This window comes from Lissotriton vulgaris, chromosome 1_2 (genome assembly GCF_964263255.1).
Source record: "Lissotriton vulgaris chromosome 1_2, aLisVul1.2, whole genome shotgun sequence".
Taxonomy (NCBI): Eukaryota; Metazoa; Chordata; class Amphibia; order Caudata; family Salamandridae; genus Lissotriton; species Lissotriton vulgaris.
In genome coordinates, this window is record NC_141686.1 from 285146912 (window position 1) to 285172453 (window position 25542).

At 46.0% G+C, this 25542-nt stretch overlaps 1 protein-coding gene across 2 annotated transcripts in view; it reads left to right on the forward strand.

Moving 5' to 3' along the window:
• PITPNM1 (phosphatidylinositol transfer protein membrane associated 1) overlaps positions 1–25542 on the forward strand; it is a 297695-nt gene that overhangs the window by 114104 nt on the left and 158049 nt on the right. For both annotated transcript variants that reach the window (XM_086953244.1, XM_086953245.1), the window contains exon 3: positions 19574–19788. In XM_086953244.1, coding sequence (XP_086809370.1) covers positions 19574–19788 — 215 coding nt within the window. The remainder of the gene's footprint in view (positions 1–19573; positions 19789–25542) is intronic.

Here is a 25542-nt window from a genome sequence, read left to right on the forward strand (position 1 = left end):
TACAATCCTGCCCTCTTCCCCACCTGTGCGCCTTCGGCTGCCGCTCTTCTCACACATTTAATGCTATGATATTTGCACGTGTATCTGGGGTCTCCTCCTCTCTTCTAAAACCTCCATAGAGAAGTGTGGCTCAATGGTTAGAGCTGCAGACCCTGATGCAGAGGTCTAGCCCGGGACCAGGGTTCAATTCCCGCCTCGGCGGGTCTTGGGCTCAATTTCCAGGGACCTGATAATTCTCGCCTCGGTGCCAATTCTAATCATGGGTCCCCCTCTGCAACTCTGGGCAATAGCTTGCTTAATCTCCACAACGGAAAAGCCAGGAAGGGTTCCACAGCGGTATGCGTACAAGCGCCTGAGATAGCCCTTGGGGGTCGATTCGGTGCACTATACAAATACTACTACATTTACATAACAGTCTGCAGTGATGGAAGGAGGGTTCTGCCCTCCCCCGTTGTGCCAGGGAGCCTTAGACGCCCTTATAGGGTTCTGCAGGTGTTCGGTCCTCAAGTGCACCCATTGTCTCTTAGTTTCACAGGTTGATTCTTTCATAAGGTTTGACTTTACAACATTTATCTTTCAACCTCAATACAGGGGCGTAACACAGGCCCCGCAGCACATGCGGTGGGGGGGGCCCCTAGCTCCAAGGGGCCCCTTCGGCACTGAACTCTGGCCGGAAGAGCTCCTGATTGAGCCCAGAGGGGGCCCCCCTAAGTACCGTGCAGGGAGCCCCCCTCACTTTTCGTTACGCCAGTGCCTCAATATTGTCTTTCCAATTTTGCACGCGGTCCGACACTGGATTTCTGGATGAAGAGTGGGAGTCGGAAAGATAATCCTTTTGACTTTGACTTTCTAGGTTTTCCTTGATTTGGATCCCAGGGAGCTGAAAAAGACGCCTCCATTCCACGTGGTGTTTTAAGTTCTTTGTGGCTGCTCTGCTCCCACGTCCTGTAACATCTCAGCCTTCTTTTTATGTGGCACTTAACCTCTTCCATGCTCATGACGAGCCCAGCTCGTCATGAGTCACAGTAGAGCTGTGCTCATGACGAGCTGGGCTCGTCAGAACTGCCGCGGTCCGCCCAAGTGCGATTGATTCCCCGCCTGTGCGGGAGAATTAATCAGTGGGCGGAGTCGTGACGAGCCCAGCTCATCATGAGCACAGCTCCACTGTGACTCATGATGAGCCGGGCTCGTCACAAGCACCGCGGCTCCCCCACTCCCTCCCGCGCTGTGGGGGGATTATCCCCGTAGCGAAGGGGTTAAGCAAACCTGTTTTCATGATGCTAGGTATATTGCACCAGTCGTGCTATTCTGTGTATGTCATAACACTTAAAGACGGGAAACAGCCTTTAAAATGTGCCTTGCACCACGCTGTGCCTTTACAACACGGTCCGCCCCCCAATGCATCTTTACAACTCATTCCTTTACCACGCAAGTTCTTGCACCAATTTGCCATAGGGAAAGCGTTGTTGGACTGATGTTGGACACTTTCCCTACTGTTGCGCAGACTAGATGGAGTTGGAATAGTAAATCATACTATTCCAGCCCTTTCCCCAAGGCTAGCCATTGTAATGACTTGCGTGGTAAAGGAATGCACTGGTAAGACGCATTTGTGGTTCGGACCGTGTTGTAAATGCATGCATGGTTTGAACATACAACCCTTACAGACAGTCCAGCTGATAGATTCCTGATCCCAAGACGCAGCCACCAGCTTCTTCCGCTGTTGCTCAGGTGCCTGAGGGCGCCATTCTTTCTCACGTTCATCCCGTGACAAGGGTATATCCTCTCTCCGAGGCCCTGCTCTTAGGCCCACTCGATCCGAAAATGCATGATGTCCTTTTGTCGTCTCCAGGCCACACTTGGCGCAGCATGTCCGGCAGGCCGCATTCCAGCAGTCTACGGCTCATTGACTGCTCTTGCCTCCATCATGTGTTCGCACCACCACTCTCATGCCAGGCATAGTCATTACTAAGAGGCTATTGCACCCTTTGCTGTTCTCGGTGGGATTCAGGAGGGTTGCAGCAGCTCTGAGGATCTCCGCAAACCCTTTCGATCTCTGTTGTGTACTTCCAGGGGATCATGCTTCAGATTGGCAAAGTTTATTTAATTGATTTATTTAGCCCTTCAAAGAAAAGTAACAATATATCGTTATGAAATATACAATGCTTTTCTCTAAAATGTTTACAAATTATTTGTAAATCCCTAAAACCATTAAGGTCCTTTAGCACATTGTCACATTCGTCTGCGAGAGGCCAGAAGCATCAGGGGATACGGAGTATCTCAAGTGTCGGCACCCTTCCCTCGTTGTCTCTTCCGTTGAGAGGACACCTCAGACTTAACTCCACACTCTTTGCTGCTGGGTTCGGTGACAGTAAGTTCTTTTGAAGGCCCTATTTTTCTATTCTTCTAGTTTGAGCGCCCCTCGCGAGGCATAGAAGAAATGCCTGATGGGTTGTTGGCCATGCCCGATGCCCAGATGTCTTCCTCTGTCCGTCAGCTCAGGAGCAGAAGTGGTAAAACATGGACCCTTCATCTCTGGTGCATTGTGGCATTTTCCAGGCACAATGTGTCCTGCTCACACACACATGATCTGGTTTATGTGCCTTCGTAGGAGCTCTGGCACTTTCCCGCCTGGTACGGCTCAGACTCTCAGACCTGCCTCAAAGAGTGTAGACCCTCCAGCCAGTTTATAGCAGCGTCCTGAGGCCTGAGCACTCCTGAGGAACGGGCGGATGGAAGAACCTCGAAACTCAAAGGCAGAAGTAATCCCCTGGAGCAGTAGATCTTAAACATTTGACTTCTGTGGACCCCCACTAAATCACTACTGGAATCTGGAGACCCCCTCTGAGTCATTATTGGAAGATGAGAACCCACGGCCCAAGCAGTTTCTAGGGTTTGAACCTCAAAGCAAGACACTAAAATACAAAAACTAGTACACACCAAACAAATGTTCAAATATTGAAATCTTTTATTTAGTTCACGATCAAATATAGAGAAAGTTTCATAATTTCAAGTTTGCTTCTTTTTTTGTATATACTTTATTATTTTCAATGTGTTAATTTTAATATTATTTAATAATGTAACACAGTTGCGGACCTCCTAAGTAGGCCTCGCATCCCCTCAGGGGTCCTTGGACCACAGGCTAAGATCCACTGCTCTAGAGCCCTGATGTGGGGTGACGAGGCTTGGGAGAGGGAGCTAAAGTTGAAATAATATGTCTGTGCTCCAAAAAGATCCAAACTGGCGACATGTCAGAAGTGTCTTCGATTACGGTGCCCTTCGGCTCAGCAGTGGTAGCGCAGGCCAAGCTCAAGACTTGTAAAGAGTACCCCCAAAAATGTCTTTAAGGCTCGGGCACAGGGGACAGTACATCAAACTACACAAACGAAAACCCACTAGCCTAGTTAATTTACAAAGAATAAATCTTCCATGATTGATCGCCCACCATTACTGATAAACCTTTTTCATTGCATTGTCTTTAATTGTACCTCTTCATCCTTCCAGTACCTCGTCTTTAGCCAAAGCCCAAGATCTGCTCAACGCACGTGTCGGTGGCCTTAATGACTCTTAACGCAAGCTTGGTTTACTGATCCCGCAGCTTAAAGACGCCTTAAAAAATGGCGCCCGGAGAGCCACTGGTTAGACGTGTCTTCATGGCGGCTTTTCAATAATACTCATCAGCGCTGAACACTTCCCTCAAAGTGTGGGGTCTTGGAAATACCCTTGAAAGAGGCCTCCCATTGCAAAATCTTAATTAAAACAGGTGCCCAGAGGCAATATTTTTTTCTCATTTTTTTATTTTTATTAGAATTATGAATAAGCTCATCCAGGCAAGTGGTCTGAAAAAGCCCTACGATTCTTCATTTTAACGGATGTTCTGTATAAGACCTATGGATGTTCCATTGCCGCTTTATGAAGGTTGTAGCCCCATGCAGCCACATGCCACTAAAAGTACACGTTTGAACAGACCTCCATCTTTCAAACAAGCATTTACAATGCAATAGGTCTCGCAGCATTAAAGTTTGAGTTATTGGCATTGTGTATGACAATGCGTTGCATAAAATTTTTTGCAAACTTTGAATTGGTGAGCAGTGAGAGTGTGTGCAAGAGTATGTTGTTGCTTACAGATGTTACTGGCAGACTGTGAACAGACAGACAGTTCTGAAGACTGCTTGACACTTTTTGTCAAAGAGAATGAGTGGTTCTTTAAGGAACTACTGTCAGATCACAGCAGACAGAGAGGTCGGGAGGTAATGGGAGAAAGCAAGATCACGACTGTGGGCGCTGAAGCAAATATCAGTGTTGGAGTGTGAGGTGCAAAGCAAAAAATAATAAAGAGAGGAGAGGACAGCATGGTGGATAGAGCAAGGAAGAAGGCATGACTGAGGAGGAAATGGTGAATGAGGGCGGGAGCAAGAAGTGATGAGCGAAACAGAAGTAGAAACGGGGTAAAACAGAAGGAAAAGTGTGTGTGCCCCAATCAAGCGGTTGTGGTGCACAAAGACCAGGTGAGAGCAGTGAGACGAGAATCCATGGGAGATAATATATGGACACCTGGTGTACACCGAGGAACTAGCAGCACGCATAAAACAGGTGCTACCTAAACCAACCCACCCTTGCAAAGAACACGCGAGCAGTGCGCTCAAACCCCACCTCAGACCCCCACATCTTCCTCACCTACAGCCATGCGAGAGGCCTGGCTCGAGCCGACTCCTCGCCAGACGGCGTGCCAATTATTTATCTCCTGCCCTTGCAGAGCTGCTTGCTATGCAGCGCCAGTGCCCCCGCCTCTGACGACGAGGGCCTGGGCTGCTTTTTAACCGGGCCGCTCATTCATCCTCGCGGCGCACCTGATTCGCGGGATTGTCTTCCTGTCTAACGATCACACTCTCGGCGCGTTAGTTCTTTGGGTAGGTGGCCGCCCAAACTGTGCCTTTGGAGGATTATATGGTAGTATGGACTCTCGCCCCCTTCCTCCCTCAGCCTGAACGCTGGCGTGGCTCCCCTTTCACATAGGGACGGAAGGGGCTCCGAGCACAGGTGGCGCCTGCCCCAGGCTCCGCGGGGTTTACTTTCACAGGCACCTATCGATCTCCATATCAAACAGTACTATTTCAGATTTTTCGATTAACATGATGTGCAGCAAGCACAGTTCACCATTAGGAAACCACCGTGGCTGGCAGTGCTTGATCCCAGAAGAGAAGCTGCAGAACGCAGCAGCGGATTATGACAATTGGAAAGGAGCACACCAGGGAAAAAATGTTTTCTCTCATTTTAGGGAAACTGACGCGCAGATGACGAGGAGGACCTCCAACGGCTCTGTGCAAAAACAACCAAATGCGCAAAGACCTGGAAAGAAATGCTACTTGTTGGAAGTAAGACCTCTACAGGGTTTCAGCTATTGTATTTTTTTTTCTAAAAGATATCAGACATGCTGAGGGTGCTTGCTATTCAAGTTACCGTTTCCCAGCCTATTAAATTCGGTTCTACCCATGCTCTCGGGTTTATGATACTCAATATATGTCAGCAAACATATCCCAATAAAAACAGATGTGTTAATTGGTAACCAACACAACAACAAGCAAACTCACCGCCGCAGCCCGGCTTCAACAGGAAGCCAGGCAACCTTTGTTGGGACGGGGGCGGGGCCGGACAAATACAGGAAGCAGACGGGAGCCTACACCGCCGCGCTCCTGTGCCCGCCGGAAGATTTGCGCCTCAGCTAGCAGGGCTACCGTGCTCGTGGAGAGCCCCGCGGCCCCCGCCTGTTGCCCAGAATGACCCGCTTGCTGCCAAGGGACACGCGAGAAGAACCTGGTGAGTGGGGTGTGAGGGGGATGTGTGCGTGCGTGTGTCTGTGTGTGCGAGTGTGTGTATGTATGCGACGGCGGGGGTGGGAGGAGTTCTCTGTATGTATATGTGCATGCGTACGTGCATGGGCGCTCGTTTGTGTGCGTCTCTGTGTATGCGCATGTGTGTGTCATGTTGGAGCTTTCCAAGAGAGGAGACAGGAGCACGTTCGCGTGCGCGTGGCCCGCTCAATTCAGAGCGCGTGGCCAGCTCCTGTCCCCTCTCCTGGAAAGAAGAATCCCTAACAATAGGTCTCTGGCGAGACCGCGCTTCGCGCGGTTCAATGCTACGAGACCTAAATAAAAAACCTTCATGAGTCTGTATGTCCCATCCAGGGCCTTGAAATGCATCAGATCACATCCCTGCTGATGGAACTCCACTGACTCCCCTTGCCATATTGCATCATTTGCAAACTCAGCTCCTTCATACTGATAGAGCGCAGGTTTACCTGCTCGAGAGTTTTACCATACTCACCTAGGTCCATAAAAACATATACACTTTAAACAGGTAAACTCACGCTTATCAAGATTTTAACCTTTTAGGACCTATACCTTTTGACTTACCAACCTAGTCGCATGTACCTAGAATCCTAAGGGATCAAGGGTGTTAGCATAATAGACAGTAAAATATAAACATTTGCACTCATCCAATAACCAGACTCAAGAAAGGTTTAACTCTTTATCTATGTAAATCTTTAAAAATCAATGTCCATACTACATTAATTGAAACTTGATCAATCAACAAGAATATGATTAAGGTAAAATGAAATGAGAAACTTTCATTCAGCATTGAAACATAGGAAGGGTGGAAAAGGGAAGACAGTACAATGACGAACCCACATTATATTTGCCTAATTGGTGTGATGACCAACCCTGGCCATGGGATGGGAAAAGGACAGAACCCCAAGATGCAGGTGCCAGCAGGAAAGAACAGATGCAGACCAGAATCAGGACAAGTATGGACCAAATTGGAATGAAGACAGGACCACCTCAGGCTAGAACCGGCATCCGCAGCTAAAGGACAAACGCCTGCGTTGGACGCTTTCTGCAGCTAACAGTTGAACCCCGACTGGGTCAGCAAATCCTCAGACAGTGCTTTGTCAGCACCCCAACTCCCGAACCCCGATTGGGTTATCGAATCTTCTGGCAGAGTGCTCCGCCAGCACTTCTGCTCTCGATCACCTATTGAGTGCATTGGGTCAGTGACAGGTCAGCTATTCGGACAAGTCTGACAAATTAACTAACTAATCCTACTCTAGTTAAACTATTTTTCAGGGCAATGTACCAACCCCCAAGTGTAAGGATCCCCAATTTTGATTGGGCGAGAGACAGGAAGAGATCATCACACCATACTAAAATTAAACTTTTCTCCTGAATATTCTAATAACTTTCCCGCCCATCAAATTTAATTTTCCATGCATCTTTATTCCACCCAACAATGGATGTTCTTATAGAAATACAATGTTAACAGTTTGTCTTCCGCTTGGGGTCATCAGGTTAGGTTCCCAGGTGCATCTTCTAATGTAAGTCTAGTGTAAGTCGTAAACTTGGCAACGCTTCAATGTCAAATAACTTCAGCTCCTTCTGGAGTTTGACATGCGCAGTGTGGGTTTTCAAGATGGAGTAATAGCACCTCCCAGGCCCAAGATTATGATACATGTAAGAATAGAAAAGAAACTGTTTTAGAACACAGAATAAATCAATGTACTGTATATCACTTATCTCTACTCTATTCCCATTACTTTATTTTAACTAGAGCTCTTAGTGTTTAGGCAAAACAAACAGCTTAGCAAAAGCAGCAGTGCAAGCTTCATGCATGCTGTAACACAAAGCAGGTTCACAGAAAGTGAGAAACCCAATTGTACCCTTGAGGGCTTGGGTAGTTAAGTGAAAGGGTAGAGAGGCCTTCAAGGGATTTGATTCAGAACAAAGATCAGTTGTTCAATTTACTTTAAGGCTAAAGTTAAATAGCCTAATGTGTAAGTCATGTAATTGAGTATGCACAATCAATTTATAAAACACATCAAAACATATAAACATATAAACAACAAAACACAAAGGTGTATCAAAAAAAGAGCTTTATCAAAAAATTCATTAAGTCAGCAGTAAATCAAAGAAGCAGGTGAGGCAATGCTGATATGAAGAGCCTAGTAGCAAATCAACAATGATACAGCAAAACCTATAAAAAACATCTATCTCAGGAAACAAAGTGATCAAACACTGTAGAGATAAGATGGAGGTCGACGTTTCGGTCTCTCTACAACATAATTAACGAGACCATCTTCAGGACTGTTGTCAATAAAAACACTGCTATAAGCTGTGCTGAAATCCCAACTGAATGGAATGCCACACTGTTAGTCTTGAGGCAAAATTACACGGTGGAAACCTGGACGAGAGTCCTAAGTCAGGGAACACAGTCGTCCCGTGGGTGAAAAGCGCCAAGGATACCCTGATGGATAAATATTGGATGGTGAATGGCTCAAAGCATGGAGGATGTTTGAAAAATCTCTCAAGTTTGGAAATTGGTAAACCGGGAGCCTTTTCTTATCATAGAGTAGTTGTGTCCATGAATATACGGTCTTGTGAGCTGGTGCACAAAGCAGTCATCTTAGTTCTAGTGCGCAGAAGCAAAAGTTTCCCTTCAAGCGAGATAGTACGTCATGTCACGTGAGTATGACAGACGCATGCGCAGTAGAAAATCCCGTGTAGCAGTGGACATTTTAGTGCAAGCGGATTACAGTTAATACGAACACATAAGCAAGCTTCCCGTAGATACTAGTAACGTTGTGTGATGCGATTATTAGTACACAAAAAATGTTTATTAATATGTTACGAATTATTAGAGAGGGTTGAGTACAAGCAAGTCGCTCTACATGCGAATCCTTGCTCCATCAATACAAATACTTATTGTGTCTAACCCATAACCAGTTCCTGGGTCACGCGTTGACAGCCTGACCCCATTACTGCCACAGAGTGTCCATTGCTCGAGCTCCAGTGTGTCACATTACCGGCTCACACCATCCTCAAAACCAGTTGCTTAGTCTACGAAGCCATCAAGCCCAGCACAACTGCTTATCTGGCTGACAAGCCTATCATAATCGATGGCTCTTGGCACACCCACAGACAGGACACCACCAGACTAGAGGCAAAGTAGTGTAAAGAAATAAATAAAAACACAATTAGCATTTTTCCTATATGCACCAAGCCTTTCCCAATTTAGGAGAGTGCTAAAACACACCTCTGTATTGAATATTACTACAAAGTGAAGTAGCACCCGGCCTAAGCTTCCAGAACCCTATTACTCTCCAATCACAGTTTGATGGTATCTTTTCCCTTGACTCTACAGTTCTATGCTGCCTATTGGCTATGTTCGTACTGTAAAACCTACATGAAGTGTGGTTGGGCTGTGAAGGTATTAGTTTAGGAATGGTACTGGATACATATCCTGAGTGAATAGAACAGCACAAGAGATGCTGTAATGCTTGGCTGCGGTGTCCCACCCAGTGCTAATGATGAGGATCTGATGCTAGTGCGATGACCCTTGGTAAATATTCTTTCGCGTGATGGACATACTCACTGACTCATGGCAGAAAGGTAAAACACTGGAAGGTCACAGTGGAGGCATTCGTAGAAGCATAGACACCCTTCTGTATCCTAGACTATCTCCTTGACACCAGGTGCTTGCCACAGAACCTGGGCATTCGTAGGAGCTAAGACACCGTACTGTATCCTAGACTATCTCCTTGACACCAGAACCTTCACGGAACCTGGGCATTCGTAGGAGCTAAGACACCGTTCTGTATCCTAGACTATCTCCTTGACACCAGAACCTCTACGGAACCTGGGCATTCATAGGAGCTAAGATACCGTACTGTATCCTAGACTATCTTCTTGACACCAGAACCTTTACGGAATCTGGGCATTCATAGAAGCTTAGACACCCTTCTGTATCCTAGACTATCTCCTTGACACCAGGTGCTTGGCACAGAACCTGGGCATTCGTAGGAGCTAAGACACCGTTCTGTATCCTAGACTATCTACTTGACACCAGGACCTCTACGGAACCTGGGCATTCATAGGAGCTAAGATACCGTACTGTATCCTAGACTATCTTCTTGACACCAGAACCTTCACGGATTCTGGGCATTCGTAGAAGCTTAGACACCGTTCTGTATCCTAGACTATCTACTTGACACCAGGACCTCTACGGAACCTGGGCATTCGTAGGAGCCAAGACACCGTTCTGTATCCTAGACTATCTCCTTGACACCAGAACCTCTACGGAACCTGGGCATTCGTAGGAGCTAAGACACCGTACTGTATCCTAGACTATCTCCTTGACACCGGAACCTTCACAGAACCTGCCAGCTGCACAGAAAGTTGTCAGAAACAAAACGAATGCCCTGGTGGGGTGGAACCCGCATGGCTCCTGGTTAGAGCCTAAGTCAAGAAACTGCCAAACCTGCTCTATTCACAGGGAACTTCTGGAGCAGCTTCATTACAGACCAGAAGGATAAAGGTCTCTTGAGGAACCTCGTCCGAGTCACAGCTCCTGACATGGAATGGAGCCGGCAGCTCGTGAAGCAGTTCACATCAAACAAGACATTTTTCAGATTTCACTCTACGTCTTGCAGAACCCGATTGCATCTCCGTGTCACACTGGGTTGCCTAGTGGGGGTTCTGGGGCTCCTCATTGCCATTATACAAGGAAATATACTTTGAACGTTTCATAGATCAGTCAGCACTGCAGGAAATTTAGAAAATGCTAATACTTCTGTAGAGATACCAGGAACCCAAAGTCATCAGACACCCTGCCCTCACCACCCGAGTGGTGGTCTCCATTCCGTCAAGAATATCGCCACTGGATGAAATTGTTCCTTTGTCCGAAGTAGTCGAATATCGCAACTACAGATCTTCCAGTACAGACCTGTTCGAAACATTTAAACCCAAAGCTGGGGAGATCTCCAGTGCCTTTGATTTCAGGGCACCTAAAAAAAAGCACACCAGGTTCTGCCAAATCCTACAAACCGCTGTGGAAAAGTGGTATAGGTCTCCTAATCAGGATTACCGCTTTTTTTATTTTTAAACCTGGTTCTCCAGCAGACTCCCAGAGCCGTCTGTGATACTGTCCGCTCCTCGCTCATTTTTCCGCTTCTAATCCGGGTAAGGAGATTAGCTCAATCGGCTCATTCAGAAAGGTAGTTTCTGCCACTTTAAGATCTTTCAGATCCACAGCTCTGCTTGGTTGTTGTGATGGGTTCATTGTCACTGCAGACTCTTTTAACAGAGCTCTTGCCAAGGACAAGAAGCAGATTTTCAGGAGCTGCTCAGAAGGGGCTCAGGAGGGTCCACTCAGATGATCATTGCTTCTCATGACCCTGAAGACCTCTCTCCTCTCACTTCAACACTGTTCCTCTCCAGCCTGAAACCAGAAGCACAACCAAGGCTTGTTGCTCTTCCTTTCAGCAGTTTCTTTGCTGGGTTGTCAGGCCGATGATATCATCACAAACACAACAAGCAGTGACAAAGCCAACAGACCTGTCTTTCATGTGCTCAAGCTTGTAAATTGCGTTTGTTACCACTTTAAAGCAAGACCTATTGCATTTCCCAGTGCTTGTTTTGTTTTAGGCAGCTAGATTGCGCCTGTGTCTGTGCATGGATAAACCTATTTACATGCTTGTGTAAACACAATTCTGGACTAAAGCATTTACACAAAGCCTTATGCAAAGAAAAAAAGAAACAAAATGATTGTATTTTTTTGTTCCAAACATGCAATGTCTACAAAAAACCATCTGGGATGATTCAGTGGACTTTTGAGATGTAAAGTTGTTCTCATGCATTCCAGGGCAAAGGCTCCTCAAGAGGCGGAATGATAGGTCAACCAGCCAATAGCTGGGAGTGAAAGATCAGTACTCAACTGTATGGTACCAAAACCCACTCTGGTTGCTTTGGCTCAGTAAAAATGTATCGTAGATTGAGAAAGTGAAGAAGTAAAGAGATCTTTTTTTTTTTAAGTCCCTGTTTTGATTCCTGCTGGGGTTTGGTACAGAGGGATACCGTTTTTTTCTTCAAATTCCCATTACTGGGACTTGTTCACCTAAGATGACGCCCATAGTGGATCCGAGTTTGTGTCAACAGAGCCTGCATTAACAAGACTTGAGTAATAGAACCATTTTGACACAGTGACATCATGGTCACATGCGTGATGATGCGATCTAGTGGGCTGGGAGAGATGGCCTCAAATTTGTAGTTGCGTCCTCAGCGTACTCGTTCCCATGACCATCGAGACAGGGATACGAATCTCAAGGAGTTAAATTTGAGTGAGTAAGTGGCCTTACAACTGGGTCCATAGGGTACATACCCCATTAGTTCACCGGTTTTGGTGACTATAAATGTACCTCCCTACAAATGGCTGATTTACGACTCCTCTTCCCATGGGTTACGAAGGGCCTGACTACTTCGAGATGCAGGGGAGAAAAATAATGATCGGACTGTATGACAGATAAGTGTGATTAAACTTTGCCCACAGATGGTGTTTTAAAAATAGTTAAGGTGGCATGCTGAAAAGTTGACACCACTCAAGTGCATTGTTGCAGCCATTACACATCCAGCATGTGGATGAATGCACAGCGATCATTCACCATGAGGCATTGACAAGCGCATTAAGAATGGATTATCCTTTCTATATGTTGTGTTTCTTGTTTGTTTATTGTATCATGGTTATACACGTCAGTAGAACTTTATCTCTCATATTGTGGAGTAAGTGGCTACAATTTAAATAGTACATTAGGACACCATTCGTATGTCAACTCAGGTGGGCTTCAATCCCCTCCTTATTTGGTAGCCACCTCATGGAGATTAGGCATTCCTTTCCTGGTCCTGATGACTTGACATTGATCCTGAAGAGGGCAAAATAGGCAAGAAACATGTTGACCAACTTTCTTTGAACTATGTAGGCCCCACTGATTTTAATCCTAAAGGCCCTTTTAAAAAAACAACTTTGTGTGCCTAAAGCTAATTATAATATTTTCATTCTTTTGGTCAGTCTTCTCTTCGCATATTCCTTTCCCTGAGGGTTTATATCTGGGATTTCAGACTTCAAGGCACAGAAAAAGATCTCGTGCAAAGAGCGCCTTGGAGGGGCTCGTCTGGCACTACATCGCCAGCCGACGAGGAGCACAGCCTAATTATGAAGCATGGCACCTTTTGGTGGGTGAGGGCTTCTGTTGCCTTTAAAGGACACCCTTTATGATCTCAGTGTGTCCTATCACCAAAAGAGAACATGCTGGACGTTCACTGCGGAACTGCACGCTTGTTTATGGGCCTGTCCTGTTTGAGAGGACGTATGCTGGACCGGAGCCCCTCTCTTTGTGTAGAATGGAAGTTGCAAACCATATATTAGCCTGGCATAGTTTAACAGGATTAATACACACTGGATGTAGAACAACTTGAGTAACCCATGCCTTTCCCACACCCATTTACATTTGCCTGTTCCAAATGTCCATCCATTCCCATCAGTCCCTTCTTTGGACCTACTGGGTCAGGGAGGGGACATCCATCTCCAAATAGTGGTGCCTTTCCAAAGCAGTGAGAAACTCTGTAACTTACATTATATTGTGAAGAAGAACTGTTGAAGCGAAGAATATAAATTTATAGTTGATGTAAAATCGGTGAACTTATAGGACAGAAAAGCTTCAGGATACTTGTATTACACCAGCTCTTTCCACATCTGTTGCAGTGTGGCTGGATGTGTGCAATAGATGAGCAAGGGTCAAACTTCTGACTTCCTTACTAGAAAAAGTCACACTTCCCCATTGGTGTGCCATATGCTAAATCCTGTTGCAATGCTAAGTGTGGTAATAACATTACTGCACAGAGTTACACGAGGAATTGGGGGGGCACGTTAAAATGCAACAAGCAAGGAATTGAATGTACTCCAAATTGTTGCTCATTTATAGCTACATCCTTTTACTGTTTGTAACCTATGTCCGTTTTGTGTTTTGATTTCAAATTGCCCTTATACAACTATATTCAATAAACCTATGATGGCCTTCATAAAGCACCAACTGTGCATCAAATGTTGTGGGGGGGGGGGTGGAAGAAATGTGGAATTATTTGGTTGGGGCACAAATTTATTTTGTTTCCCTAGGACTGTAAAAGAGCCTGGAAACTTTTCAACTCCAACAAACATTAATCATTCTAGATTCTATCCTTTGGCCTTAGGCCCCTTTCAATTATTAGTCTTAAATTGCATTGTTATGGTAGTGACCATCCTCAATGAAAAATGAATGATATATTTATGTATGGATCACTGGCTCCTTAAAGCCTCCTCACAAGGCAAGCTAATCAGACTATGGCAAATCTAGGGCAAGATGCGCGTCTCCAGGCGAATCACGGGACATCAAACTTTTAGTCCAGTCCATTGAGTTGAGTATTTTGGGTCCATTCTCTATAGAAATGGTGCAAGATAGTTTCTTTGGTGTTCATATGTCTCTCTACACTGGTTTTATCTGAATACAAAGAAATTCTCACCCTATGGCCAAACACATTTTCTCTATCAGGTTTGATGGCTCCCTAAAATGAGTACTACACCTCTCGCGTCTGCACATGAGACCTCTTCAGCTATGCCGGATAACCAGATGACCACAAATTCTAGCAAACTTGATTTCCACAGTCTCCAGTCTCTCCTCTAGTGGCTCCAGGAGGACACAAAACTTGATGTGAAGAGTCTTATTCAAGACATCCAAAGAAAAGGATGCATTAATGATAGTAGTGGTGCCCAGTGAATGATTGATGAAAAAAAATCCACTTCAGTATTCTAGAACAGTGTGCTGTACCCATTGCTCTAAATACTTTCTTCCGTCATTGTAATAGAACTGTCCACAGTTCAGACAAGACCGTATCTGTACGATCACATTGGTGCGAGATCCCAAAGGCGCTCTTGAAGCTCTGCAAATCTGGCATCAGCTGATGGCAAGAATGCTTCAGATGAAAGTTGTCCATAATTGGCCCTATCAGTGCAAACAAGCTCAGGTCATCCTAGAAATATTGAGTGAATGAGAGATGGTACTTTTTTTAACTGCCTCTGTAAAAGTTCAACGTCATGATCAGGGAGTGGATTTTCAAATCTAGTGAGAAAGCTTTTTCCCTTTTAGAGAACTAAAGCTTGCTTAGACTTGGAGCCAGTGTCTTAATATACTATCGAATGTTTATCCTGCAAAGCGCCTCTTTAGTGGTCATCGCACCAGCCATCCGTGGTTTGATCTATTGTCCCTTGTTTTACCTCCCCCGAAGTGGAGGCTTTTCTAATCCGTCTTAGAATTCACTAATGCACAGCCTTCCTGGTTCACCAGGAGATTAGCTGGGGCATTAGCGTCAGACTTTCCTGATAAATTTAAGTGCCCTAAGTGGCGGGGCACTGCACTCTGGGATATTGGAGAACTTGCTTGCTGTGACGTGACAATGTCACAAGTTCTCTCTAGTGAGGGTCATGACTGTTTGGCCTACTTTTACTTTAAGTGTGGATTTTATGTATGGGCTTCTGGATTTAATGTTATTAAAATATGATTAAAATAGTACTTTTTTAATTTGGTACGACTTTTTAAATAAAAAATTTTATTGAAAGAGAAATTTCTATTTAAAAAAGATGTGTTCTGGGATCCCACACATTGGTTGCAAAATTATGTTTATTAATTCGCAGAAGTTACTCACAGGAGCGTCTGGGCGCTGGGGCCTCTATCGTGCCAGCTCCCTCTAGACAGGTCTTGAGGAAAACTCGGGAACAGGGCGGAAAGGCCAGCAGAAAAAGGCAAAACAGAGGGCAGAAACCAGCAGAAAAGGCAAAACAGAGCAGCAGAGAGCAAAACAGAGGGCAAAAAAAGAAAAACAAATGTCAGAAAAACGAGCAGAAAAGCCAAAACGGGGTAGAAAAACAAGCAGAAAAGGCAAAACAGAGGGCAGAGAAATGAGCAGAATAGCAAAACCGAGCAGTCACTCTAAGCATTTTATATTGATAGCATTTAGCCCTGAAGAGGCGGCATGTGAACGCTGTGAAACACGTGTTGGCTGAAAAAAGTCTTCGTTAAGAAACATTGTACATCTGGGAATTTATAATAAATAATATTTTAAAATGTTTAAAAAAACTTGAGTTAAACAATCTGACAATAATTCTAAGCTCTCCTGAATGTTTGAAAGTTTGGTGAGAACACTTTGTATGGTGTAAAAAAAAAAAAGATTTTGTGAGATATTATATTATTGTACCTATGATGGTTTTTGTTGTTGCAGAATGCCGATAATACATATGATTGCTTAATATGTGCGTTGATGACTATTTGTATCTGAAAGTAGAAGCTCCCTATGAATATTTTTGCAGGATTTACATATCGACTTGATCGGGCATTAGTCAAGTAGGTGAGCATGCGCAGGACTTCTGATATCCTAGCCCTAATACGGTTATAACTTGTGTGGAACAATGCAAGACTATACTGTAGGAGCTGTGCTCCTTTAGTCGCCGGTGCTTACTGGTGCCAGGGGATGCAGCTGAGGCAGAGATAAATGCCACCAGACAAATGCTACCAGGGAGAGGGCTATCGGCAGATGAAGATGCTGATAGGGGGTGTTGGTTCCAGCCACCTACAAGTGGAGGCGCTCAACTACGGACCATCGAGATACGTGTCACAAATAGTAAAAAAAGAAGGTTTCGTAATATGCCTCTGATTCTTGATTTGTTCAATAATTCCTGAAATTTTTCAAAATTGCAGGCAGATTTTAGAAAGTTTGAAACTTATGAGATGCTTTGGACATTCTCAGATTTCACATTAAAGATCATCACAAAAGCTTTAGTAAGGGAGGAATAACTTTCAGGGCCAAATGCCCATGGCCGCGGATATTGCCACATAATAGCAGTCCTGCTGCCGCTGACCCAAGGTACCAATTTGCTGTAAGGGCAGCACAGGCGCGTTCAGCAGAGTAATCTGCACCTTTATCATGAGTTATTTCAGGGAAGCCGCTCCACTAAAGTCATGGAGTCACTCGAGAGGTTTGCATCTATCCACTATGACGGAAAGTGAGAAGCACCTGTATGCGGGCACAAAAAGTGTGAGAGTAGGGGTTTAGGAGGGTCAGACACCTGGCTTCAACATAAATGGACAATAACATAAATATGTGCATGAGGCGGCAGATATGAATGCTGGTCAGTGGGACATAGGATTGAGGTGTGGTGCTTTGAACTGGATCACTGATTTTCCCTAAGACCGGTCCTTTCAAGGTTTCCAACGGCCTTTTACATCAAGGGGTTCCACAGGGCTCAGCACTAAGCCTGACCCTGTTTAATGTTTATATGCGCCCGCTAGCAGACGTAGTAGCTAACCATGGGGTGCAGCTAGTATCATGTGCTGATGACACTCCGCTGATTATCACACAGGAACAGAATGAAGCTGAGGCCGCTTCTAAGCTCAGAGCATGTTTGGTAGATCTTTCTAACTGGATGAAATCTAGAAGTTTGAAACTACATGCAGGAAAGACCGACATCTTGGTTGTAGGTAAACAACCTTCTATCTGGTCTTGAAGGCCGCACCCGGTCCCTAAACCTAAGATAAAAAATCTAGGAGTGTGGTTTGATACTACATTGTCTTTTGATGAACAAATTTCATCCCTGACAGGCACATGTTTTGGCATTTTGAAGCTGTTGCATAAATTCTTAGATTTGCTGCCACAGGCAACAAAAAAAACCATCATCCTGGCAGGGATTGTTTCCTGCTTGGATTACTGCAATGTCCTATATCTTGGAGCTACCAAAGGTAGAAGGAGAATGCTACTTAACATTCCGAGGTGCTCCCCTTTAGGGGCAGCTCTTGTAGAGCTACACTACCTCCGTCTACAGGACAGAGTGACTTTTAAAGCCCTATGCTTTTGCCATACAATTTTAAACGAGAAAGGACCTAGCTACCGGTTTCCTTTAATTAAACATTATAGGCCTATTAGGAGTCTTAGGTCTTCGGGTACTGCAAGGTTGGCCATCCCAGAAGTTCAAAGAGCATGGTTGGGAGGAAGATCGTTTGGTTTTCTTGCAGCAAAAATGTGGAACCAGCTGCAGCTTGATCTTAGGATGCAGCCCTCAGAAGCGCTGTTCCGTAGGAAGCTAAAAACTTGTTTTTTCAGGAAATCTTTGACCATCTAACTGCGTTGCAGGTGGTGGAGTCTTTTTCAGTCTACTAACGAGGAGGAAGAATTCTTAGCGCGGGGACACTCTGTAGGAATAACTAGGCGCTTTATAAACTTCTAATCTAAGACACTAAAACCTGTGTGGTTTCTAAGGTTTTACCTACAGTTAAGACTTTCACCTATTTTCCCAAGGATCTGGGTTGCCTCGAGTGAGTTTATGTCCTTGATGTTTAAACTTACTTTCTATTATGAGCAGGCCCTATTCTCCGCCCTCTGTTTTTGCCTTTTCTGCTTGTTTTTCTACCTTCTTCTCTGTTTTGCCTTTATATGCTCTTTTTTTCCCTCCTCCTGCTGTTCCCCCCCACCCTCTACCCAGTGCCTCGTCCTCTCTCTCGGTCCTAGTTTATGTTGGCCGTAGTACAACCCCATTGAGCAGGACCTTGTGACAGTTCTCCTGTCCAGCTTGCCCGCAGTCTGCTACCCGTCTACCTACTGTCCTCTGTTTGTGCCTCCTCTGTTCGGTTTTCTGTCCACTGTTTTGCCTTTTATGCTTGTTTTTCTGCCCTCTGTTTTGCCTTTCCTGCTCGTTTTTCTGCCCTCTGTTCTGCTGTTTCTGCTAGTTTCTCTGACCTCCATTTTGTCTTTTCTACTCGTTTTTCTGCCCTCCGTTTTGCCGGCGTTTCCTCTGATTTGCCTCTCCTGCTCATTTTTCTGCCCTCCGTTTTGCCGTCGTTTCCTCTGATTTGCCTTTACTGCTCATTTTTCTGCCCTCTGTTTGTGCCTCCTCTCCTAGTTTCTTGCTCTGTTTTGCCTTTCCTGCTCATTTTCTGCCCCCTGTTTTGCCCTCAGTGCTGGGCTTTGAATGTAGGCTCTCAGCAGGCGCTGTGCAACCCCAGGCTCGGTGCTGGGCTATGAATGCATGCTTTTACCAGGCGCTGTGCAACCCCAGGCTCGGGCTGGGCTATGGATGCATGCTTTTACCAGGCGCTGTGCAACCCCAGGCTCGGTGCTGGGCTATGAATGCATGCTTTTACCAGGCGCTGTGCAACCCCAGGCTCGGGCTGGGCTATGAATGCATGCTTTTGCCAGGCGCTGTGCAACCCCAGGCTCGGTGCTGTGCTATGAATGCATGCTTTTACCAGGCGCTGTGCAACCCCAGGCTCGGTGCTGGGCTATGAATGCATGCTTTTACCAGGCGCTGTGCAACCCCAGGCTCGGTGCTGGGCTTTGAATGCATGCTTTTACCAGGCGCTGTGCAATCCCAGGCTCCGTGCTGAACTTGTTCAAAATGTTGAGGGCTGCCAGTTTGTCTGTGGGTGATATATTGCCCTCCAATATGATTTATGAAGCACTCTACTTAAGGCAGGTCCTTCCATGGGACAGGTGGGGGTGATTTTCCCCAGCCCCTGGGAAAAGGCTTGTTTGGCCCCATATGTGCCGAACTGTTTGTGTAAAATCCCGCTACAGATGGAAACTCTGCTATGCAAGAACAGTGTAGAGGAAAGTAAAAGATCAGGATTCACTTATCATTGACTATAAATTAATTTTGTGTTTCTTCCTTGCAGAAAAAGAGCCGTGAGGAATCCAGTGGAGAGGGCAGTGGCGTGGAGATTTTAGAGAACCGACCTTACACCAACGGCCCAGGAGGATCCGGCCAGTACACACACAAGATCTACCATGTGGGATCTCACATCCCCAGCTGGTTCCGGGCACTGCTTCCCAAGGCTGCGTTGCAGGTGGAGGAGGAGTCGTGGAACGCCTACCCTTACACGAGGACCAGGTACCCCATAGACACTCGTACAACCTGCAGAAGTGCTCAGCTTACATTAGGTAGCATTCACTGTGCACACCTGACAGTGCGCATGTATGAGAATTGGTGGAAACTTTCTGACAATGTGATTATGACAGTGCATTGGGAAGCTTGCAAAGCTCTCGCTGCAAAACGATCTCCTTGTGTGGTCTGTGAGGCAGGCGGTGTGGTGGGAGGCTCCGAATTAGACTTCTGCTATATCAGCGGTTCCCAACCTGTGGTCCAGGGAACCCTGGGGGTCCGCCAAGCCTCCTCAGGGGGTCCGCGACTACTTAGAAAATGTAATAATATTAATTGATTAATAAAGTGTATATAAATAAAGAAGCTAAATGTACTATCGAACATTTTAAAACGTACTGTAAAAGTGAAGGAATTCGAAATACCAGGCTAAAAATCTAATTTATATCCTCCGATTAATTTGTGGGAGCAGTGCAAGTGCGTCAAACAGAAAATAGCATGCATTATGAGTGGACCGAATTGAATTTAGAAAAGCTCCGACCTTTCCATTAAAATGTCGATTTGTTTTTAACGTATATGCGTTTGCAAATTAAATCAAATGTGGCATAGTTTGTGTAATTGTTTGATGGATGCTTTTCTCTGTATTTTTTGTGTATTGTTTTGTGATTCAAATCATCGACAATGCTGAGGCCTGGCCTCAAGTAATGACTCAGTGGGGGTGTCTGCGTAATTCCAATAATGAATTTGTGGGGGTCCCCATGTTCCAGTAATGATGAAGGGGGGGTTCCTGGGTTCCAGTGATAATTCTATGGAGGTCCCCAAAAGTCAAAAGGTTAAGAACCGCGGTGCTAGCTTACATATTGTAGGTTTTCTTTTTTTTTTTTTTTTAATGTTTATTTATAAGGAATTTGGCAAACAATTATGCAAACAGGCAGGCAGTACATGAAGTGGCAAAGTGGGCATAAAGGAGACCTGCAGGCAGATATACGTCCAGAAGCACCAGGTGTGAGCCTATATCTAGAGCAGCGAACTGCTACATGCAACCACTCCGGGTAATATATGTTGGGCGGTCACGCTAGAGGAGCTCACATGCTCGTCCGCGTCGTCCAGTCGGTGAAGATACGCCACCAGGGGGGCCCAAATATCGTGTGAGCAGCTTGCAAGGGGCATGAGGTTCCAGTACTCAGTCAGGTGTGTTTGGCAGTCTGCTGCATCAGCAAACCTCGGCTTAGTCGATGGTGCTGGTTTACGACCCCAATGATGCACCACCCGTCTCCTTGCCAATATCCGTAGCATCGCCACTAGTCGGCTACTGGCATCGGGAATTGTTTTACCATGCCCAAGTAAACACGCGAGCGGGTCGGCTGTGACGCAGTCTAGGGTAATGGCAGTAGTAACCTCACCCACCACTCTCCAGAAGTCAACCACTTTAGGGCATGTCCAGGCCAGGTGTGTAAACCTGGTGTCTGGCACAGAGCATCTCACACAGTATGCGTCAGCAGCTAAGTCCATTTTGTGGAGGGCCGAGGGGCTGCAGTATTGTCTATGTAAACATTTGAGATGTACTTGTCTCAATCTGTAGTTGGGCGAGAGTCTTTCGGTCTGCTTGCAGCAGTATTGCCACCGGTCCTCAGTCAGCCCAGAGGGCAGGTCTGGCACCCATGCACCACGGGCATGTTCCGTGTTTGTTGGGGAGGTTGTCAGTGTAAGCAAGTAAAGCCTTTTAATGAGTTTGCGGGGTGACCTAGTTATGTAAATATACTCAAGGGCCGTATTGACACATGTCGTAGGTTAAGTGGAAAGGCATCTGCACAGAGCCCTGCACTTCTATACTGTGTTTAACCTTTTGTGTAGGTGAATCTAGGCCTGTGCAGCAGTGATCCGGACATTGCGTGATTCCCATTTGCTGTCTCCCTGGGAGTCTCCTTCCTTGATCTTTCTCACCTGCAAGGACCTGACGGAAAGTCTCGGTCTGTAAAGCTGGTCCAGGTCAGAGGCATCTTCTTTGGTGCTGAGATAGACCTTCTTTCAAGCCCTCTGTGACTCATGCACCAAAGATAATATTAGGGTGTGATCTGCATTTACAATGCATAGAGCACATTCAGCAAAGGTTCTGAGGAACAGTGGAAGAGGAATGGTCTTCTTGTGCTGGGAGCTACCTCCAGATCTGTACATCAAATATTGAAGCCACGCGCTGCACTTGGACCTCACCCAGGGGAAAGGGTGCCACGCATATTTAACCTGCAGGATGGCACCTTCTTCCCAGGGTGCTCCACTGGCTTCCTTATACTAAACTGCCACATGGAAGTCTGCATACTCCAAGGGTCTCTTTAGATAAGCTGAGCCCCAGATCCACCTTCCACCACTCTTCCATAGATAATCTGTTTCTGTGTCGTGCCACACTGCTGTCACTATTAGGCGGTGTAAAAACCAGATGTTATTAACCAATTTGAGGAACTCTGTTTACCCACCTCAGGATGGATTGCTGACGGTGCCCTGTCAGATGTTTATCTTGCAAAATCTGCCACGCTGCTGCAAACGTTCAGCTCACTCAGCCTCCCTCCTAGCTAGCTGGGTTAGACTGGTAACCTTAACTCTAGCATTTAGATTTATGAAGAGTCCAGTGCAGACGAAGAAATTTACTCGCCTGTGTCCAGTGTTCCACATGTTTGTGTCTCCCATAGATTCAATGTGGCCCACCCTCCTCCCTCAGTAAGTGGCTCCTATGCCTTCCTGTCTCTCTACTGCTATGGAAACAGAAGCAGGGGTTGAAGCTATAGGGAGAATCCTCGCCATCTGATTGGCTGCTCAGTGAATTAACCACCGAGGATGCTGGGGCTGCTGTCTGCGGTATAGGTGGGCGCATTGCAACCCTGCTGAGTTCACATGTCTACCAACCTGGCGACATTCATGAGTTAACGCATGTGAATCTTCGTACACCGAGGCTGGTGGGGGGGTGGAGGAGGTGGGGGGTTACAGCTCTACATACGGGCTCTTCCCGGTTCCCGCGGGTGGTACATTCCAGAGCAAGAGATTATGACGTAGGGAGGAGGCGGGTTGCGCCGAGCCGCGGTGACGTGGGCACATACGTGCCTAATGACGTCTGAGCCGGAGTGTGCATTGCCTTGTACGGAAGCCTGGAGGGCTCGACGCCTGGAGGATGAATGTGGGCTCTCGTGCAGCTGCCGCTCAGACAGGGACGTGGCTGAGCCATGGCGGCCCTGCCTCTCATGCGGGAGACGTGCGGGGCTGGGCTGGGTGCAGAGTTCAATGGGTGTCAGGTGTGTGCAGAGGGGGGGGGGGGGGGGGGGGTAGTGTGGTCAGTAGGGGGCCTGAGGGAGCTTCACATTTACAACAGGCATGTAATATTAAAATATATTTCACGAAAAGCAGGGCTCATGGTAGGGGCCCTAAGTGAGAGAAACCACAATCTTTTGTAAAATAAATATTTTTTTAAATATTTTCACAACAGAGAGGAAGACTCATGGTAGGGGCCCTAAGTGAGAGAAACCACAATATTTTGTAAAATAAATATTTTTTTAAATATTTTCACAACAGAGAGGAAGACTCATGGTAGGGGCCCTAAGTGAGAGAAACCACAATATTTTGTAAAATAAATATTTTTTTAAATATTTTCACAACACAGAGAGGAAGAGGGGGAGTGTGCTTTTTTTGTCTGTGTGTATGTAAACATTCCTGGTGAAATCCAGCAGACACCTCGCTATACCAAAGTGAAAGCCCAGGCACCCAACTATTAATCAAAAAATACATTTATTAGGGGGGGTGTAACAACCCCCTGAAGCTGTGCCCTTGGGTGTGAAGAAAAAAGCTAGAGGCAGATTGCATGTTTTTCCCCCCAAAAGAAAGAAACTGGGCAACAGGAGTCAAAAGTCTACAGATAAATATCATGTACGCAGAATAAAACAACCCTGAATGACCAATCAACGCACAGCAATGGCATGAAATGTCAATCTGTCCAATGTGTATTCCAATTGGTCTCAAGATAGCCAGACAAAACACCCTCCCCAAATTAAAGTCTCAAACCTCTGCAAAAAACATTTATTTATTTATTTATTACGTGTATTATATAGCCCAGACCTAGCCACAAGGGCCAAAGCATTCTTTCTTAGTAACAAAAATTACAAAGGAGACCGAGTAAGAAGAAACATAATAACGTAAAAGAGGCGTTGCAAGAGAGATCCATGTTTCATTAAGTAAGAGTAGGACCAGCATACACCAAACATCCCCTGAATTTTCACTTACCCAACAGACACTTGCGCCCCGCCTCCCACACCCCCTGCATCCACCGAAGCAACAGGGGAGGAGGCTCCTTCTCCTACCTCGCAGCAAAACTCTGGAACAACCTCCCCTTCACCTCCAGACCTCATCCTCTCTGCAGGAATTCAGAAAAGGACTCAAGACCTGGCTATTCAACTTAACCCTCCCTCAGCAGAAGGTTCTTGGTGCCTGGAGACCCTCCTGGGTGATTAGCTGTGCTCTCCAAGTCCAGTGCGATTGATTGCTTTCAGGTTTCGCCTGAAACATAGTAGGTTCTTGTGCCTAATGACCTCTTGTCGATTGTTCCAGAGCCCGGCATGAAAAGCCCGGTTGAACGTTTTGGGTTTTCTTTAGTAATTTCAAATTTGTCTCTGCTCCTCTGCCCCACCCCCATCACCCTGCCTCTGAGTATTCAGGCACTGAGTCTGATTGGCTCCAAGTGCCTCTGCCCCACCCCCATCACCCTGCCTGTATTGAGTGTACAGGCCCTGAGTCTGATGGGCTCTCAGCCCTTCTGCCCCACCCCCTCATCATTCTGCCTCTTAAGTGTACAGGCACTGGGTCTAATGGGGTCCCAATCCGTCTGCCCCATTCCAGCCCACCACTCTGCCTTTGAGCATACAGGCGCTAAGTCTGATGGGTGCTTTGTCTCCCTGCCCTACCGCCATCACTCTGACATTATTGTAATCTACTAAGCTTAATATTATTTAATTTTGTAAAACAGGTTGCAGACCCCCTAAGTAGGCCTTGCGGACCCCAGGGGGGTCCTTGGACCACAGGTCACAGGACATAGAATAAAAGACAGGCCCTCCTCAACGTACTTTGGGTATAATTGGCTGCTGCTTTAGTGCATTAGGCCTTGAATAGTATTTTCACCATTTTTGACCTTCTGTTTTGAGTCCTTCTAAATAAATAGCGACATCATTTTTGAAATACGCTTGCTGCTGCCCTCATATGGCAGTGGTTTGACTACAGACTGGACTGGTGCCCGGTGGAGAAACACATGATGTATTGTGTTGGCGCACGACACTGCGCCAGGTTTTGGGGCACTTTGGCTGAAAGCAGATGGTTTATATTTAGGTTTTCAGATTGAGAGCTAGCGGTAGAAACGAGCCACCATATATCCAAGCGAGGGTGGCCCAGAGAATAAACTGCAGGTGAAGTCACAGCGCTGGGATGTTGGCAGCAGAGTCCTGGCTGAAGTTCACCGTGTCTGAAGCAGGTGTTACAGCCGCCTCTGATGTGGATCTGAGAAAATGGCGTCAGGAGAGTGGGTGCCAGTGACGGTGGCTCCGGAGCTGCCACTCAGCCATCCCCTACTGCATTCAAGTTTTTAATATACTCCATTCATTTATTTATTTATTGTTTTATATATTACGTTTTTATTTGAATTTAATTGCAAACTTATCAGGGCTTACTGTAACACAATATTAACACCAGGGCCACTGCAATTATGCCATTGTGCGCCGATTTTCACATAATTATAGA